The sequence below is a fragment of the Micromys minutus genome (genome assembly GCF_963924665.1).
Source record: "Micromys minutus genome assembly, chromosome: 10".
Taxonomy (NCBI): Eukaryota; Metazoa; Chordata; class Mammalia; order Rodentia; family Muridae; genus Micromys; species Micromys minutus.
In genome coordinates this window covers 65,490,228-65,508,149 of record NC_137979.1, presented here as the reverse complement: position 1 = coordinate 65,508,149, position 17,922 = coordinate 65,490,228, and the positions used below count along the sequence as shown (strand labels likewise).

Below are 17,922 nucleotides of genomic sequence, written 5' to 3'. Positions count from 1 at the left end.
TGAGCGAGATCTCGATGCTTGTCTCTCCTTGCAGTTTTTTTGTATTGTTCGAACTTTGAGGAATGCGCCTCTCTGGTCGGTCAGTCCTGATTTCTGGGTCCTGTGCCTAGCCTAGAAGTCCCCGCTAGACGCGCGCCTGGGAGTGGCGGGGCCGAAGTAGCTCGGCGCCACTTGCGCATGCGCGCGGCCGTTGGAGGCGCCGGAACCTTGTTTCGCCTCTCTCTTCGCTTGGCGGAGTGCGTTGAGCGAAGCACCGGACGTCGGCGCTGGCGGAGCCGGGCGGCGAAGCTGGAGCGGCGGTGGCGGCGGCGGCGGGAGGCCGGGGCCGGGGCTGAGGCCGAGGCCGGGGCTGCGAGGCCCTTGGGGAGACAGACGGCGGCAGCCCGGGGCCCGAGCCCGGAAGCAGGATCGGCCGCCATGGCCGAGAGCATCGTGAGTGCGGCGGCCGGGAGGGAGCGGGGCACCGGGATGAGGCAGCAGATTTGCGGGCGTCCTGGGCGGGCCGGCGCTGGACGGTGCTCGGAGCCGGCGGCTCCTCCTCACTCACCCTGGTTTTGAGGAGGTATCTGCCCTATCCGAGCCCGGAGAGGCTGGCGGGATGGAGGCCGAACGATCCGAGTGGAGCGGCCTTCTTCCTTCCCGCTGCCGCAGGTTGCTTTGAGGGACCTCGGCCTCCTCTCAGGCCCCGAAGCCGGGTGCGTCCTTCTCTCCTCCCCCATCCCAGCAGTGCCTCGTCATGATTTCACTCCGGAAGAGTCGACCGAAGAAGGGCATCATTAGGGGGAACCCCTTTTCCACAGAGGACGCGGCCATGGGGGCAAACCGAGAACAGGCGGGACTGGCTCTTTGACACAGACAACTTGATGACTACCTGTTTTAAAGGAGTATAATAAAGAAGGCTGATTTCACTTTAGCCTGACAGTAGAGATTGTCACCCCCAACCCCATGGAATATGTCAGTAAAACAAGAGGAAAAGCAGTTGGTTGTTAACCTGTGGGAGTTTCTCTCCAAAGTAAATGTGGCCGGGGTTGGGAAACTATATTAGTAACAAACTGGTCTGGCAGAATAATTATGGCCAACATTGAGGAATATTTGGGATTTTCGTGGAATCGGAATCATGTTGGTTGTCTTAGGCCTGGGACAGCTCAACTGTGGCTTCCTGCATTTGAGAACAATCACTTCTCTCTGGATTCAATGGATTTTCAGGGAAGTATAGCTCTTGAGTTTTGTTTTGTTTCTTGAGACAGTCTTACTACTTTATCCCAGGCCGTTTTTGACCTTGACATCCACCCACTACACCTACCTCATTGCAGACAAGGGCTACCATTTCTGGCAAATTAAGACTTAAGGCTTTTCTCTGAGGGCAGCTTCTCTTTCCTTACAGTTCCATTTAGTTCTCTCTATATTTCCTATCCTGGATGCAGATGAGACAGAGAAACCTCAGCATGGCTGATTTTTTGTTTTAAAACTAAAATTTACCATCACAGATGACCAACCTAGTAATAGGTGAGGTATCAGCAGGTAGATCTGCTTTTTAAACTTTCCACTTTAATGATCTTTACTGAGGTTAAGCAGTTTGCTCAGGTATTCCAAAGGCTGACTTGGGCATCAGTTGGTCTTCAATTGACAGGTTGTGAGGAATTAAGACACTCTTCTGAAGTTGATTTTAGAAGTTTTAAGACATGTATTTATATGTCTAGACATTTTACCTTCATATACATATGTGTACCACACCTGGTTGTTAAGAAGGCCAGAGTAGGGTTTGGATCCTCAGGAAATGGAAGTGGGTGCTGGGAATTGAACCCAGATCCCCTGGAAGAGCAAGCAGTGCTCTTTATGGATAAACCATCTCTACAGCCCCATTTTGGGAAAATTATGTGTATGCATGTGTACATGCATATGAGTGCAGTTGTTGCTAGAAGTTAAAGGTGTTGGATACCCTGGAGCTAAAGTTAGAGGCAGTTGTGGATGCTGGGAACTGAGCAAGGAAGCTCTGCATAGCAGTGAGTCAGTGCTCTTACCTGCTAAGCCAGCTCTCCAGCCCTCTGTTTTGAATCAAAGGTAGGTTTTCAAAGAATTTCTGTAGGGATAATGTTAAAAACTCAACCTTTCTTCCAAGAAATTTTCTATTTTAATTTTTTTTCGTTTGTTTTTACTCTGTGATTCAGATTTGGCTGTGTTGTCCAGACTGTTTTCTAGTTCCAGTGCTCAGACTGTCCTCAGCTTCCCAGCTGAGGGGAACTGCTGCTGCTTGCTTCCACACATTTGGCTTAAAAAAAATGTGTGTGTATGTGTATGTGTGTATGTGTATATATAGTTTCTGTCTGCATGTATACCTGCATGTCAGAAGAGGACATCAGGTGCCAGTATAGACTGGTTGTGAGCCACCATGTGGTTGCTGGGAATTCAACTCAGGACCTATGGAAGAGTAGCCTCACATCTAATGTTAAGAATCTGTTCTCCATGTGGCCAAATCTGTCTGTTTCATATATTGTCTTTTGTAACCTGTCAGAAGTTAATCCCAAACTGTTCTCAGCACACACTGTTTCTTCTTTCTTAAGATTTATTTATTTGTTATATATAAGTACACTGTAGCTGTCTTCAGACACACCAGAAGAGGGCATCAGATCTCATTACAGATGGTTGTGAGCTACCATGTGGTTGCTGGGATTTAAACTCAGGACCTCTGGAAGGGCAGTCAGAGCTCTTAACCACTGAATCATCTCTCCAGCCCGTGGTTGTTTCTTTTTAAACCCAGACTCCTATTATCAGGTAGGGTGACATTGCATTTTAGAATTCTTCTTTGGTAAGCAAGGCATTGTGGCATAGGTCTGTAGTCCCTATGTCTGGTCTGCATCGTACATACAACTAAACCAAAATCAGCCAACAAACACATTTCTCTTGCTACTTCTTTCTCATAGTGCCAGGGGTAGTGAAGGAACATTTGTGGAGCCTTCCACAGAGAAGCAAGGTCTTAACTTTGACGTGTTGCAGTGTTGAAGACAGATTGAAGAATGAAATATGTATGAGGTGTTTTTCCTTGGCACCAAATCCCAAATGAAGAGTTGTAAAAATCAGTGTTCACTTATAGCTGCAGTTACTACAGACGGGAGCTGGGTGAGGAAATGAGACATTGAGACAGATGTGGTTCAGAAGCAAATGTGCACACAACTTTATGCCCTTTATCCAGAACAGAGCTTTTAATGTTGAACATACTGGACAAGGCCAAGTGAAAGTCACTAAAAATTGAGCGGGATGGTCATGGTATTTTAGAAGGACCTGCACTATTCTTAAAAAGTAGTTCAGTTGACTGTAAGCTGTTGTGGAGTTTCTCATTGTGTTAGTAGAAGTCTTTATTACAGTGTTTCCTGCCCTTTCATGCTTGACTAAAGCAGGGCATGCCCTTTCATGCTTGACTAAAGCAGGGGCTACCAACAGTGGCTAGCACAATGAATGACATGTTCTCAGAAGGCCTGGATCAGCATAAACACCAAGTCCTAGAAAGTGGTCCGTGTCTAGCATTCTTGGAGGCCAGAATTCTTATCTTTGCTTGCCATGGAAATACATTTTGTTAAAACCTGGCACCCCAAGAAAACGTCTTAGAGTTTACTGTGGTATTAAGTGCCTTTATTTTGTTTTATTTTAAATTTAATTTTTATGTGTATATATGTGTACTTGTATGAATTTATGTGCTCCATAAGCATGCAGGGTCCTGTAAAACAAAAGGGTAGTATATCTCTTGGAACTAGAATTACGGACAGTTGAGAGTTTCTATGTACATGGTGGGAATTAAACCTAGTCTTCTGCAAGAGCAGCTGTTGCTCGTAAGAACTGAGCCATCTTTTCCGCCTTTTAAAGATGATTTCATGTGGTTTCTTCTTGTGATCTTAAAGGGAAGTATATGCATGCAGGCAGGCAAACATCTATACTTGTTAATAAAAACCTTATGGTTGGGTGGTGGCGGCACATGTTTTTAATCCCAGCACTTGGAAGGCAGAGGCAAGTGGATCTCTGTGTTTGGGGCCAGCTTGGACTACTGAGTGAGTTCTAGGGCAGTTAGGACTACAGAGAAACCCTGTCTCAAAAAACAAAGATCCAAAAACCTTATCTTACGATTGTTTGATGTAGCCCAGACTGGCTTCTGATGTTCTCACCTCCTCCTCTAGAGTGCTTGGGATTACATGTTCCTACCATATTTAGCCTTGAAGTTGTGTGTTCCACATGAAATTATAGTGTTTGAATCATGGGCTGGAGAGATGGCTCATTGGTTAAGAACACTGACTGCTCTTCCAAAGGTCCTGAGTTCAAATCTCAGCAACCACATGGTGACTCACAACCATCTGTAATGAGATCTGATGTCCTCTTCTGGTGTGTGTCTGAAGACAGCTATAGTGTACTGATATACACTAAATAAATAACCAATTTTAAAAAAGTAAAAAAAAAAAAAGGTGGGGTGGGTAGGGAAAGACTGAGAGTAGGGAGGTGGCTTAGTGGGAAAGGGTTTGCTGTGCAAGCAGTGGGACCTGAGTTTGGATCCCAGCACCTGTAGAGAAGCCTGACACAGGTGTAGGTCAGAGACACCAGCACTGCTGAAGATGCAGAGCAGTAGGGAAGGCGCCCTCATTGACAGACAGCATGTGAGCATGCACAAGAGAGTGTATCTGTGTACACAGTGTACACAACACCACAGAAAGCTGCAGAAGGGTGATTTTTACCTGTAGTTTCAACAGTCTAGATGGTCTTATAAAACCAATACCTTACTAGGTACAGTAACCATCCTTCTTGGTTTACCATAGATAATCCGTGTCCAGTCCCCTGATGGAGTGAAGAGGATCACAGCAACAAAGAGAGAAACAGCTGCAACATTTCTGAAAAAGGTACCTGTGATGTGGATCTTCTGGGTCTTGTTCTCTCCAGGGTTCCTGTCTCTGTATTTTCCTGTTTCCTTTTTGACTCCCACGTCAGGCTGTCTCTCATACTGTTCTTTCATTATATGATTGGACTGGATGGCTGCTAGACCATTTAGGGGCAGGGCGGTAGAGAAGGAAAGGAGACAGACAGGTGCAGTCAGAAACATAGGGTCCCACTGTGTAAGCTGGCCTTGTGCTCTGAGTGAGAGTCTCCTGCTTCAGCCTCCTGAGTGTTACTGAGATTACAAATGTGAACCACAATGCTGCACTCTGGATCAGATATTTAATCACAATACCTGCTAGACTAGAGGTAGATGATAAGGTACTTTGCAAGAGTAATTTTTAAGAAGGAAAATTTAGAGTCCAGTGTGGTTTTAACTCCTGTGGTCTTGTCTCAGGAGGCTGAGATGAGAAAGGTTTAAGGGCTGCATAGGTAATGTACTGAACTGCAGACCATCTGGGTCCATGGAATAAGACCCTTTCACATGCATCTGTGCATGTGCAGACACACACACACACACACACACACAGAGAGAGAGAGAGAGAGAGAGAGAGAGAGAGAGAGAAAGAGAGAGAGAGAGAGAGAGATCATGTTTCAAACATTTGGAGGAAAACTTCAGTTTGTTAAAGGGAAATTGTAATAAAACATTTTTTTAAAATGACCCATTTTTTTTCTTTGAAGAATTACTTATATGAGTACACTGTCACTGTCTTGAGACACACCAGTAGAGGGCATCAGATCCCACTACAGATGGTTGTGAACCACCATGTGGTTGCTGGGAATTGAACTCAGGATCTCTGGAAGAGCAGTCAGTGAGTGCTCTTAACCTTCGAGCCATCTCTTCAGCCCAAAATGACCCATCCTATTTATTTTTGTTTTGATTTGTTTTTAGACAGGGTCTCTGTATAGCCCTGGCTGTCTTGGAATTTGCTCTGTAGACCAAAGCACTCCGCCTACCTCTGCTTCTCAGGTGCTGGGATCAAAGATGTACTGCATTACCTTCAGCTCATTCTTTTTTATTTTGAGTTAGTGTCTCACTACTTAGTCCTGACCGGCCTGGAGCTTACTTTTTATACTAGGCTGGCCTTACTTGCTGGTCTTGAACTCAGAAAGGTCTATCTGCTTCAGCCTCCTGATTGATTTAGTTTTATTTTATATATATGAGTATTTTGCTTGCCTGTATGTCTGTACACTACATACATGCAGTGTCAATGATGACCATAAGAGGATGTTGGATTCTTCTGAACTGGAGTTACAGGTGGTGTTGGTAACTGATTCCAGGTCTTTTGCAGTAGGATGCGGTGTTTTTAACAGATGACCCATCTCTCCAGCCCTGACCCTCCCCCGATCTTTTTTACTTTTTAAATGATTTATTTTTAATGGATGTTTTGCTTGTATGTGTTGCCAGGTCTGGAGACATTGCCTTCATGGTTGCTTATTACACAGAACAGTAGCAGTACTCTTATTTTGTCATTTTTGAGGTTTGCAAATTAAGACATGTATACCACATATCTGTGCAGGCCAGAGGGGGTCAGATCCCATGACAGATGGTTGTGAGCCACCATGTGGTTGCTGAAAATTGAACTCAGGACCTCTCGAAGAACAGTCAGTGCTCTTAACCGCTGAGCCATCTCTCCAGCCCTATGTAACTGTTTTTAATTTACTTTTTATTTTTTACTGGACAGTGTGTTAATGGATGTTCTCTGCTATCAAACGCAGATTTACAATTATGGTATTAGGTGTTCGTTTTCTCTTTTCTTTGGTTACATATTTTATTCCACTACATTTTCATTCCATATTAAGTTTCTTGTATATTTGCATTGCTATGAAACATGTCTTCCAAACATTTTCATTGTGTATATCTGAAATCTGTTCTTCCTTGAACAACAACTTCCCCGCAGCCCTGATCACTACTGTTTTCTCTTCCCACTGAAGTGTTCAGTTCCACTACTTTACATGTCTCCTATAAGTGGAACTATACTGTGTGTGGGTTAAAATACCAATAAATGGTCTTTAAAACAGCCTCTTTCTACCCTTATGAACTTACTTGGAAAGCAGATCTTGAGCTCTGCAAATGTTTGGGCAGAATGGCCTGTGCTAAGTAGCTTTTTTATGCTCTCTAAATAAATTGGCACGTGTGTTGAGATTGTTATGTTGAAAATAACTCACAGACTGGCTCTTGGGAGGTCAGGTAGTAGGATTAGGAATTCAAGGCCAGCCTTAGCTGTATTCTGAGTTTGAAGCTAGCCAGAGCTATTTGAGACCTGTGCCACTGTTGCCTCTTCGCAGCCAGAAAAGAAAGCAATGATAACTTACAGAATCTTATTGACTGGTTCATTTGAGACCATTCATTTCAAGGTCTCACTGTTGGGTTTCCAGAGCCCAGAACCTCTAGTTCCCTGTGTGGCATGTTTAATGTATGTTAGGATGTTAGGCCCCACGGCACAAGTGATTTGATGATTGACCTCCCTCCCTGCTTTGTGTTTTTCCTTTCTTTCTCCTTTCTCCTCTTTCTTTTCTTTTTCTTTTCCATTGTTTTGTGTCAGGTCATCAGGGTCTCATACATATAATCCAGAACTTGTTGTGTAGTTGAGACTGGCCTCGAACTCTATACTCCCGTTTCCATATTCCCAGTGCTGGAATCACAGGAGTGTGCCACAGTGCCCAGCTGACATTGTTTTAAAAAACTTTGAAAAAAATCTTTTACACTTATTTATATATTGGGGTGAATGGTTCATACCACAGTACATCCGTGGAGGTCAGAGGACAGCTTGCAAGAGTCAATTCTCTTGTCCTGCTGTGGGTCCAGTAAACTACTAAGGCTTGGCAGCAGGCACTAGCTGCTGAGACTCTTGCTGCTGTAGCTGACCATTGGGAATATCATTCTGCACTCTGTGGGAAGGCTTATGATTGGAATTAGGTTTTCACTGTTACTTCAAAAGTAGCAATTAACTTACCACAATTGCCTTGACTGGCTAGTTTCAGCTTTTTTATTATTTGTACAGGATTTTTGGCTTTTGTAGACCACTTATTGAATTGGCATTGGTATGATCAATACAGTTTTCTCGAGTGAAATGACAAGGGATGCATACATCTGATGAGCATTTCCCATCTTACTACGTGCTCTTCCCGTGGACTGGCAGCCTGTGGCATTTGATACGTGGATGTTTCATTACCTTTCTGTTGTTTGGGGCTTGTAGGTTGCAAAGGAATTTGGCTTCCAAAACAACGGCTTCTCAGTTTACATCAATAGAAACAAGACTGGAGAGATAACAGCGTCGTCCAGCAAATCCCTCCATTTGCTAAAAATCAAGTAAGTGTGCAGCCGGTGGAAGACAGGCAACAGGAGGAACTAGATGCAGTGCCCTACCTGAGGCTGCCTGGATTTCCTCTTACCTCTGGATGCTTCCCTAATTATGGCCCTGCTCACTGCTCACATTACAGGGGATTGTGTCGCTTGGCTGGTGTACAAGAGTCACGATAGGCCAGCCGTAACTGTTGAGCAGGTTTGACTATGTAATTCTGGAATGGTGTAAAGTGAAGGCTGTGGTCTTGGGTCCATATCAGAAGTAGGGCCAGGGTCTAGTCCAGAGGGGAGGGCTTTGATCACAGCTGTTTGGGAAAGAGATGCCATCATTCAGCCCTGCTCACTAAGACGAGGTGAGCTATGGTGGCCCATCTTCACTTGCATGTGTCAGGAGGCTTCGGCAAAGGCCCTTTACTCACTGTCTGTGGTTATGGTGTTCCTGTGACCCAGTCATGCAGCTGGTTGTGAGTGCAGAGGGGAGCGGTTGGAACAAACGACGGAGCCTGAAGACTGGAAAACGTTTGCTGTGTAGCTTTTCGTAGACCAGCTGTTCACCTTCTATAAACTGGGTCCCTGCATTCAGCAGTCTTTATTTTATGTGTATGAGTGTTTTACCTGCACATACAGCTCAGTCTGTCGGCATTTGTCTGCATGCCTATTCACTAGACGGTGCAGTGGGCTATTCTGCCAGTTTCCACTTTTGAGTTTATAGATTAGGATGTGTGGGGAACAAAATAGGTAGCGACGATGTGCATTGTTCAAAAACTTGGTGCCTGTTTGTCTATCCCTGTAACTAGTTTGTACCTTTCCTTATTGTTACTTGTGACCATGTCCAGCAGGGTAACTGAGGTCATATTTTCTTTGAGATTTAGGAGAGTTTGATTGATGTGTGTGTTTTATTTATTTTGGGGTAAGATATTGCTAGGTCAGTAGATCAGGCTGGCCTTTAGGTTTTTATGGAACTAGAACCTCAGGTCTTGAACATAGTAGTTTCCCTTGCACCTGTGGGCAGCATCCTCAACCCTGAAGAAGGGATTTTGTGTTTTGAAAATTAACCATTAAAAAAAAAAAACATATATAGTCAGCACACACCTTTAATTTCAGCACATGGAAGACAAAGGCCAGAAGATCTTTGTGAGTTTGAGGCCCATCTGGTTTACATAGTGAGTTCCAAGATAGTCAGTGCTACATAGTGAGACCCTGTCTTAAAACAACAACAGGAATTTATTACATTTCATTTGTATGTGTGTATTCATGTGTACACATGTGTGCATGCTCTTGAATGAAGAGGTCAGAGAACAACTTGGGGAAATTAATTCTCTCCTTTGGGTCCTGGGGATTAAATTCAGGTCGTTGGGCTTTTTAGTAGGCACCTTCATCTACTGAGCCATCTTGCCAGCTCCTGAATCAGGTCATTTCTCAGTGTTATGGAAGTTTGAGTTTATGCTGCCATTCCTTCTCTGCTTGTAAGGCTTTGGAAGTTTCTGTACCTCACGGGGCTGTCGTCCTTAACAGTGTCTTCTCCACGTGGATGCAGGAGGCCTGCACACGCTAAGATACTGTGGACATTAAAACAGTGTGTTTGTGTGGCTGTGGGCTGTTTGATGTAATGTGCTGGCAATTAAACTCAGGTCCTATCTAGAGAAGCAGTGGGAACTTGTTGGTGCAGGGGGTTGTACTTAAGTGTCCACATATGCTGGGCAAGTCTATTTGTTTGTTTTTTGAGACAGGGTTTTCCTGCCACTCAGATTAACCTTGAGCGCACCGTTGTGCTCCCTTCCCCCCAGTGCTGGTCACAGTGTGATCCAAAACCATTCTCATAAGTAGATAAGGAAAAGAAATTTAATTTAACAGATATATTCAGAGGCAGGATGATTGCAAATTTGAGGCCATCCTGGGTTACAGATCAGGGCCAGAGAAAGCGGGTAGCAAGAGAACAGTTCTCAGGTAAGCCGTGGTCTGCTTTGTTGCTGTTGCAGTGACAAGAGAACAGAGGTGTTTGGAGCATCTCTCAAGGCTGCACTAGACGGTGTCTTTTGTGGTTCTGAGACTGGGTCTTACTATGCTGTCCTGCTTGCCCTGGAACTCTTGATTCATCCAGGCTGGCCTGAGACTTTCACCCTGCTTCTCTTTGCTGGGATTAGAGACCTGTGCTACTCTGATTGGGTTTAGATTGTATGTTTCGATGTTAGATTTACCTAGACATTGGCAGTTCATTTCCTTACTGTCTTAGAGGTTCATGATCCAGGTGCCATCAAGATCTGAAGCCTTTCTCACTGACATGTGGAAAGCTGCTTTTACTGCCTCATATGGCCTCACATGGGGTCTAGAGAACACACAGTAATACCGTTGGAACTGAAAGTAACTAAAACTATTTTACTTGTGTTTTTAAGAATGACTTTGTTGTTGTTGAAACTCTTTATAGATCTTACTCTCCTGCCTTGTGGTTTTATTATTGTTGTTCAGAAATGAAATCTATTTGATATTCCTTGTTAGGGTGTGGTGTGGTATGTGTGTGTGTGTGGTGTGCTTTTCCTGTTCTTTTGGCTGCTGTTAAGATCCGTTTGTGACTGACAACGTGACTCAGTGGCAGAGTGCTTGTCTAGCATGCCTGATTCTCTGGTTTAGTCTCAGCTCTCCTTTATTCCAAGAACACATTGTCCTAGGGCTCTGTAGTTTTCTGTTGAATTTGCCTGGGTGTTTTTGCTCAGTTTGTTTGTTTGTACTTGATATATGCTCTATTGGTAGGTTTTATTTCAACAAACATACTTTTGCTTCTTTGTTTTTGGGACAGAATCTTTCTATATTGCCTTTACTAGCCTTGAACATAACACTAATCCTTCTGCCTCAGCCTTTCGAGATCTGGAATTAGAGATGTGAGGCACTAGGCTCAGCTCATATTTTCACTTTAAAATATTTTATTTGAGCCAGGCATGATAGCATATTCTTTTATTTCCAGCCCTTGTAAGACAGGGGCAAGTGGATCTCTGAGTTCAAGGCCAGCCTTGTCTACAAAGCATGTTCTAGGACAGCCAGGGATATACAAAGAGACCCTGTTTTGAATCTCCCTTCTCAAATATATATACATATATACACAAATATATATTTTATGTATTTAGCTCCATGGTTAGAACATGTGTCTAGTATGCGTGAGATCCTGGGTTCCATCCCCCAGTATCACCACTAAAAAGAAATGTACATATATATGATTTGTTTTCAAATTTGACTGGAAATTAGTAAAGAACCCTTGATACAGAACTAAAAGGAGACAGGTGAGGTGTTTTAGTTTGGATCTTCAGAACCCACATATAAGCCAGGAACAACGACAGCGGCAGTAGTAAGAAATACTTGAAAAAATTAAAGTGGGCCAGGTTTAGTGGTATATGCCTTAATCCTAGCTCTCAGATGCAGAGGCAGGTGGATCAAGGCTAGTTTGGTCTATATTGCAAGTGCCAGGCTAGTTTGGTTACATAGTGAGACACTATCTTTAAAAAATAAGTAAATAGGGGTTTGTATGATGGGTGGCTCAGCAAGTACAAAGTGATGTCAGCAAGCCTGGCAAGCTGGGTTCAGTCTCTGGGACACACATGTAAGAGAACTGACCACAAACTGTCTTCTCACCTGCACCCCGGTGTCATGCCATGCAGGGATAGGCACACACACAATAAAACAAGTGCGTAGTAACATAGTGTATATAATTATTGGGGCTGGTGGATGGAGATGTGGCTAGCATGTGTGAGACCCTAAAAAAGTACAGATTTATGTGGGTTGTGGGTTTTGGTATGTGTATTCTGTGTTGGTCACCCTTCCATTACTGTGGCAAAATACTGAGAAAACAGGGAAAGGAAAGATTATTTTGGTTTAGTTTTAGTCCACAGTGACTTGGCCTCTGGAGTGGTAAAGCAGACATTGTGGGAGCATGTGGTGGAGCAAAACTGTTCACCTCAGCAGATGAGATGCAGCAGAGCCTGAGACAGATGGGGACAGACATAGGACTGAGTGTGGTCCTTACCATGCGGCAGCACAGACGCTACTCATGGTTTATTCTAATCCTCGCTGATTGTAAGCCACTTCTCATTGACCAGCCTCCTCTCTCTCTCTCTCTCTCTCTCTCTCTCTCTCTCTCTCTCTCTCTCTCTCTCTCTCTCTCTGTCTCTCTCTCTCTCTGTGTGTGTGTGTGTGTGTACTTATTTGGAGACGGTATCTCTACTTAGTCCTGACTGTGCTTCCTGGTCTCAGATTTACCTGCCTTTGCCTCCTAAGTGCTGGAATCAAAGGTGTGCACCACCATAACTCTCCTATGAGATAAACTTTTCAATTTTTGGAATATTTTAATCATAACTGAAAGTAAGCAGAGTGAATCAAGGGACTGATTGTCTCTCCCCCAGTCTGGGGGTGGATTGGATGATAGCCAGCCACTTACGTCTCACTTGAACTAGCATCTCCCTTCATCCTATTTTTATTAAATGAAACTTGTGATTCTATGTCTTGAGGCATTGTTCTCTTGTGTGCTCTGACACACACGATCTTGAGAGAGCGAGGCAGGAGGATTGTGACTTTGAGACTCCCGACCGCCCTACCTTTCACCGTGTATGTTGCCTTCATACCTGCTTGTTCCATGCTCTCCATGTTGAATGGAGACCTGATTGGCCCGCATGACCACTGGGTGTCACACTCCTGCTTGGGAGTATAGGGTACCTGTTTTCACTTGTCACATTGGGTTATTTGTTAAGTTGGAGTTCTCCTGCTTCTTTACCCCTTTGATTTTTAAATATCCTAATTTTGTTTTTAAATTTATTTATTATATATACTGTAGCTGTCTTCACACACACCAGAAGAGGGCATTAGATCTCACTACAGGTGGTTGTGAGCCACCATGTGGTTGCTGGGATTTGAACTCAGGACCTTTGGAAGAGCAGTCAGTGCTCTTAACCACTGAGCCATCTCTCCAGCCTCCAAATATCCACCCCCCTTTTTTTTCAGTACTGGTATCAACTTGCAGTATTGTTATAAACAGTGGTCAAGCGCTCTACCACTGAACTGTATCCCTAGGTCTCTCCTCATTTTTGAACTTTTTATTTTGAGACAATCTTTCCATGTTGCCCAGGCTAGCTTTGTACTTGCCTTCTGTCTGCTGAGTAGCTAGTTTACAGGCCTGAACCACTAGGCCTAACTAAAGCATTATTTGGTTCCCTTTCATAGGGGCTGTTGGTGTCTAGCATTTCAGAGTGCCAGGCTGGCTGCTCCTAGCTTTTCCCTGGAAGGTTTCTGTTCCATCCTCTGGAGTTTGTGTTTGTGTCTTGTAATTTCAGCATTTGAGTCACAGGCCTCTCTCAGCACTTACTCTGTCAACCATTTTGCTTATGTGAATTTATTTCCCTTGTAATTTTTGTGAGGAAGTATGGCTTCTAAGAGGATCTATTTGATCTGTTGGTTTCAGTAGCATTTGCTTGTGTAAGCACAAGGGGGTGTTGTGGAGCTGCATTCCTTTCTGGTTTTGATCTTCTAAGTCAGCCCTGGTTTCACTCCATGTATATGTGCCTGGCTAGAGTCTTAGAGGTGACTTTTTTTTCCTTCAGGGCATCTGGTGGAAGCACTCAGTTTCTTCTTGGTTCCCATTCTGAGTTCTGGATTCTCTAAGTTCTGACTTCCTTGAGTCATCTGGTTTTTTTTTTTTTTTAAGGCATTCTCACATTATCCAAGCTGGCCTTGCACTTGATGTCTAGGTAAGACTAACCTTGAATCTGTAATGGCTTCCTTTTACCTTCCCAAATGCTGGGATAACAAGTGTGCACCATCAGGTCTGGACAATCCTTTGGTTTTATGTAGGAGTTTCAGACTCAGCAGTCTAATGTGGACAGGGAGCTCAAAGACTCATCTGTTGCCCAGTTAACACTGCAGTCTCTGAACCTCAAGTTCCTAATCCTGGCTTTGGCCAAGGGACAGTGGCTGTATCCTCTGTTATTCTTACTGAGGTCACAGCGAGGCTTTGGACCTTTAGAGCTCAGCAGTGTTTTTACAGTGCATTTGTTAAAATTGATCCAGTGTCTGAGCCAAGTATTTTATAGTTAGAGGCTGTTTAGAAATATTTAATCCAGTGCTAGAAGCAGAAGCTCTGTTACAGTTTGGCAGTTTTACTGCCTAAGAATTATGGGGGAATAAGGAGGCAAGGGCAGCTCTTAAGAGCTGTGGCTGTTCTCCCGGTAGGCTGTTCTCCCGGTAGGCTGTGCTCCCGGTAGGCTGTGCTCCTGGTAGGCTGCGCTCCTGGTAGTGCTTGTACTTACAGACATTCTTCTTGGTTTTGCTCTCCAACATTGGGCCAGTTCTTTCCGCTTCTTTCTTGTATGTCCTGTTGACAGCAGCTGAAAGCTTGCCAATGATCTGTCACCTCCTGTCTTAAAGGCTGGAGCTGATTTAGTGCCACAAGACACCTCTGGTCAGGCATGACCCACAATGGTTCTGTGAGTAGCTTCAGAGTCATGTAAAGTTACAGCAGAGCAAGTAGGATTTTGGCAGCTCTTTTGGAAAGCAGGCCTTCTGTAGTCTTGGAACAGAAGAAGGCTGTGCCTGGGGTCTTCCCTATCAGAGTAAAAGTGTTGGCATTTGCTTGTGGGTATGTTCTTCACAGTGGCAGAAACCAGCAGAATTGCCTCTTTAGTGTGGTAACCCTCTGTCCCTGGAGAATGTTAAGCCAGACTGGTAGCACACATCTTTAATCCTAATACCCAGTAAGTAGAGGCAGAAGGATTTTGAGTTTGAGGCCAGCCCAAGCTACGTAGTATAGATGTGGGTTTTTTGTTTTTTTGTTTGTTTTGTTTTTGTTTTTTAAATAAGTCAGTGTCTTAGTTATGGTTTTAATTGCTGTGATAAAACACCACTACCAAAAACAGCTTGGGGAGGAGGAAAGGGCTGACTTGTCTTATACATCCTGGGTCACAAAGAACAAGAGGAATGCTTGTTCTTTATGGCTTGCTCAGCCTGCTTTCTTAAACACCTGACCAGGAGGTTGTGCTACCCACCGTGGGCTGGAGCCTTCCATAACAATTGCTAATTAAGAACCTGCCCACAGGTGGTTGTTCAAGGCCTGCTTTCAGTTGTGCTTTTCTATTGTATTATTTTAGTTTGTGTCTAGGTGACAAGACAAACAACCAAACCAAAAAACCACCAACCAGGACAGTCGAGATTATGCCTGGGAACTTGTTGATTGTGGCAGTCCTTTGAGGCTGTAGATGAGAAGACCAAGATGTGAATTATTTTGTAAATCAGTGGTTGTGTCATTTGTGTCTGAATGCTTGTGAATCAGTGTCACCTCATCCGGTCTGTGTGCTTGTGTGTGAGCCACATGGATGAAGAGCTGAACGTGGCCTGAGAGTGTGGTTAGGTAGATGGCTGTGGATGGAAAGCTCATCGCAGGCCAGCCATACAGAGAAGGGACATGAGGGCTGTCATTGAGGCTCAGGTGAGCACAAGCTGTGTTAACACACGCAGTCTGATGGCTAGGTGTCTTTCATAGCCTTTAAGTTGGTCAGAGGAGTTACATATCAGAGGCCGTGCGCTGATGGGTACGACACCAGGAAACAAAGTTCCCTGTGTAGTCCTTTAAATGGTAGCATTTGTCCTTTGAAGATGTCAGGATCCACACCAAACTTTGTGGTTTGGATTGGGGGAGTATGGCATTGTGACATTTTGTCCTTTGGACAGGCATGGCGATTTGTTGTTCCTGTTTCCCTCAAGCCTTGCTGGACCCTCGTCTGAAATGGAAACATCGACCTCAGTAGGGTTAAAGGCCTTTGGTGCTCCTAATGTGGTTGAAGATGAGATCGATCAATACCTCAGCAAGCAGGACGGGAAGATTTACAGGAGCCGAGACCCGCAGCTGTGAGTGCTCTTCAGGCTCCTGCCAGGGAAGCTTTCAATGCATCAGTAAAGGAAATGTCTAAGGGCTCAGTGTGGTGGCTTTAGTAATCTTAATCCGTAGGGGCAAAAGCAGGAGGACTGTTGCAAGTTCTAGGTCAGCCTGGTTTACATTGTGAGCTCAGGCTAGCTCATGAGACCCTGCCTCAAAAAAACAAAACAAAACAAAAAAACCCTGTTCTGTGTTGTTAGTATGTATTTGGGAAAGGTAAAAAAGTTTGGCAACCTCTTATCACATTAATTTACTACATGTTGTGCAACTTTTTAGTAGATGAAACTTGAAAATAGATTCTACATAAAATGTTTAGGAGTATGTGAACACTAAGAAATTCAAAAGGTGTCTAGGGATGATGCATGTCTCCTTGCACCAGCAGACGCAGGAGTGGAAGATGCTAATAGTAGATTGTTTATCAGTGTAAGGGTTGGAGCAATAGAGTGTCTGCTAGTAGATTATCCTGGACACTGGATACCAGTGTGTACCCTCCAGTGACTCTGATCCCCAGATCTACTCCTTGGATATTCACTTTGTACCAGGTTATATAAAATGCTAGTGCATGTGCATTCATTTATTTTAGAATGTTTTGCAATTCTTTTTAAGCTAGTTAGGGATTAGAGATCTGGCTCAGCAGTTGAGAGCACTTGCTGTTCTTGCAGAGGATCCAGGCTTGATTCTCAGCATCAACATTGTGGTTTACAGTTGACTGGCTTCTACACTAGTCACATAGTATGAAGGCTTGCATAAAGGCAAAATACCCATACACATAACATAAAGTTGAAAACTAAAACAGAGAAACCAATTAGAAACATCCTGATTTACGCTCAGATGTGAGATGAGGTGCATGGAGTCTGTCTGTCCCTACAGTAGTCTTTTTCAAGTGTATCCTGTGTAAACGCAGTAAGGTGCTGACACTACGTCAGCAACTTTGATGTCAGATGGAATAGCCAGAGATGTCGCTCAGCTGCAGGACTGGGGCCTCTGAGGCTCCTTCTGTGGGTGTTTCCTTCAAGGGACTCACTATACTGGGCTTTCTTGGTCCATTAGAACCTGCTCACATTCATGTTAATTCTGCTCTTCAGAAACAAGCCTGTCTCCTGGTGATGGAGGAAATACAGAGTCTACATCTTTTCTTTTTTTCTTTCTATTTTGTTGTGTTTTGAGATAGGGTTTCCTCTGTGTAGCCTGGCTGTCCTATAATTTGCTCTGAAGACCAAGCTGGACTCAAACTCCTACTGCCTCTGCATCCACAGTGCTGGGATCAAAGGTCTGTGCCATCACTACCTAGTCTTGCCTTTCTGCCTGCCTGCCTGCCTGCCTTTCTGCCTTCCTTCCTTCCTTCCTTTCTTAAATATTACTTCATGTATGTGATTACACTTGCTGTCTTCAGACACACCAGAAGAGGGCACTGCATCCCATTACATATGGTTGCAAGCCACCCTTTGGTTGTTGGGAATTGAACTTAGGACTCTGGAAGATAAATCAGTGTTCTTAACTTAGCTAAGCCATCTTTCCAGCTCCCCAGTTTTTTCTTAACATTTTTATTTTAAACATGCAACTTTTTAAGCATGTTATTCTTCATGCTGGAGATTGAACACAACCTCATGGGTTGTTTCTTTTTTAGCTGGTGTCCTGTGAAGCAGTTAACGTTGATGAAGCTGTTTCACTTTTCCTTTTCTTCATTACCCCTCACACCCACCCCATTCTTCCTTTCCCCTCTACTCATCCTCTTTTGAGACAGGCTCTCCCTGTGTAAGCCTGTCAACCAGTCTGGTCTTGAACTTGCTTGAGTCTT

The 17,922-nt window shown here is 44.1% G+C and overlaps 1 protein-coding gene across 1 annotated transcript in view; it reads left to right on the top strand.

The window, feature by feature from the left end:
- Window positions 1-246: 246 nt before the first annotated feature.
- Window positions 247-17,922, top strand: part of NPLOC4 (NPL4 homolog, ubiquitin recognition factor) — a 54,472-nt gene continuing 36,796 nt past the window's right edge. The window contains exons 1-4 of the mRNA XM_080923248.1: window positions 247-432; window positions 4,797-4,877; window positions 8,112-8,224; window positions 15,920-16,096. Coding sequence (XP_080779374.1) covers window positions 418-432; window positions 4,797-4,877; window positions 8,112-8,224; window positions 15,920-16,096 — 386 coding nt within the window. The 5' untranslated portion in view covers window positions 247-417. The remainder of the gene's footprint in view (window positions 433-4,796; window positions 4,878-8,111; window positions 8,225-15,919; window positions 16,097-17,922) is intronic.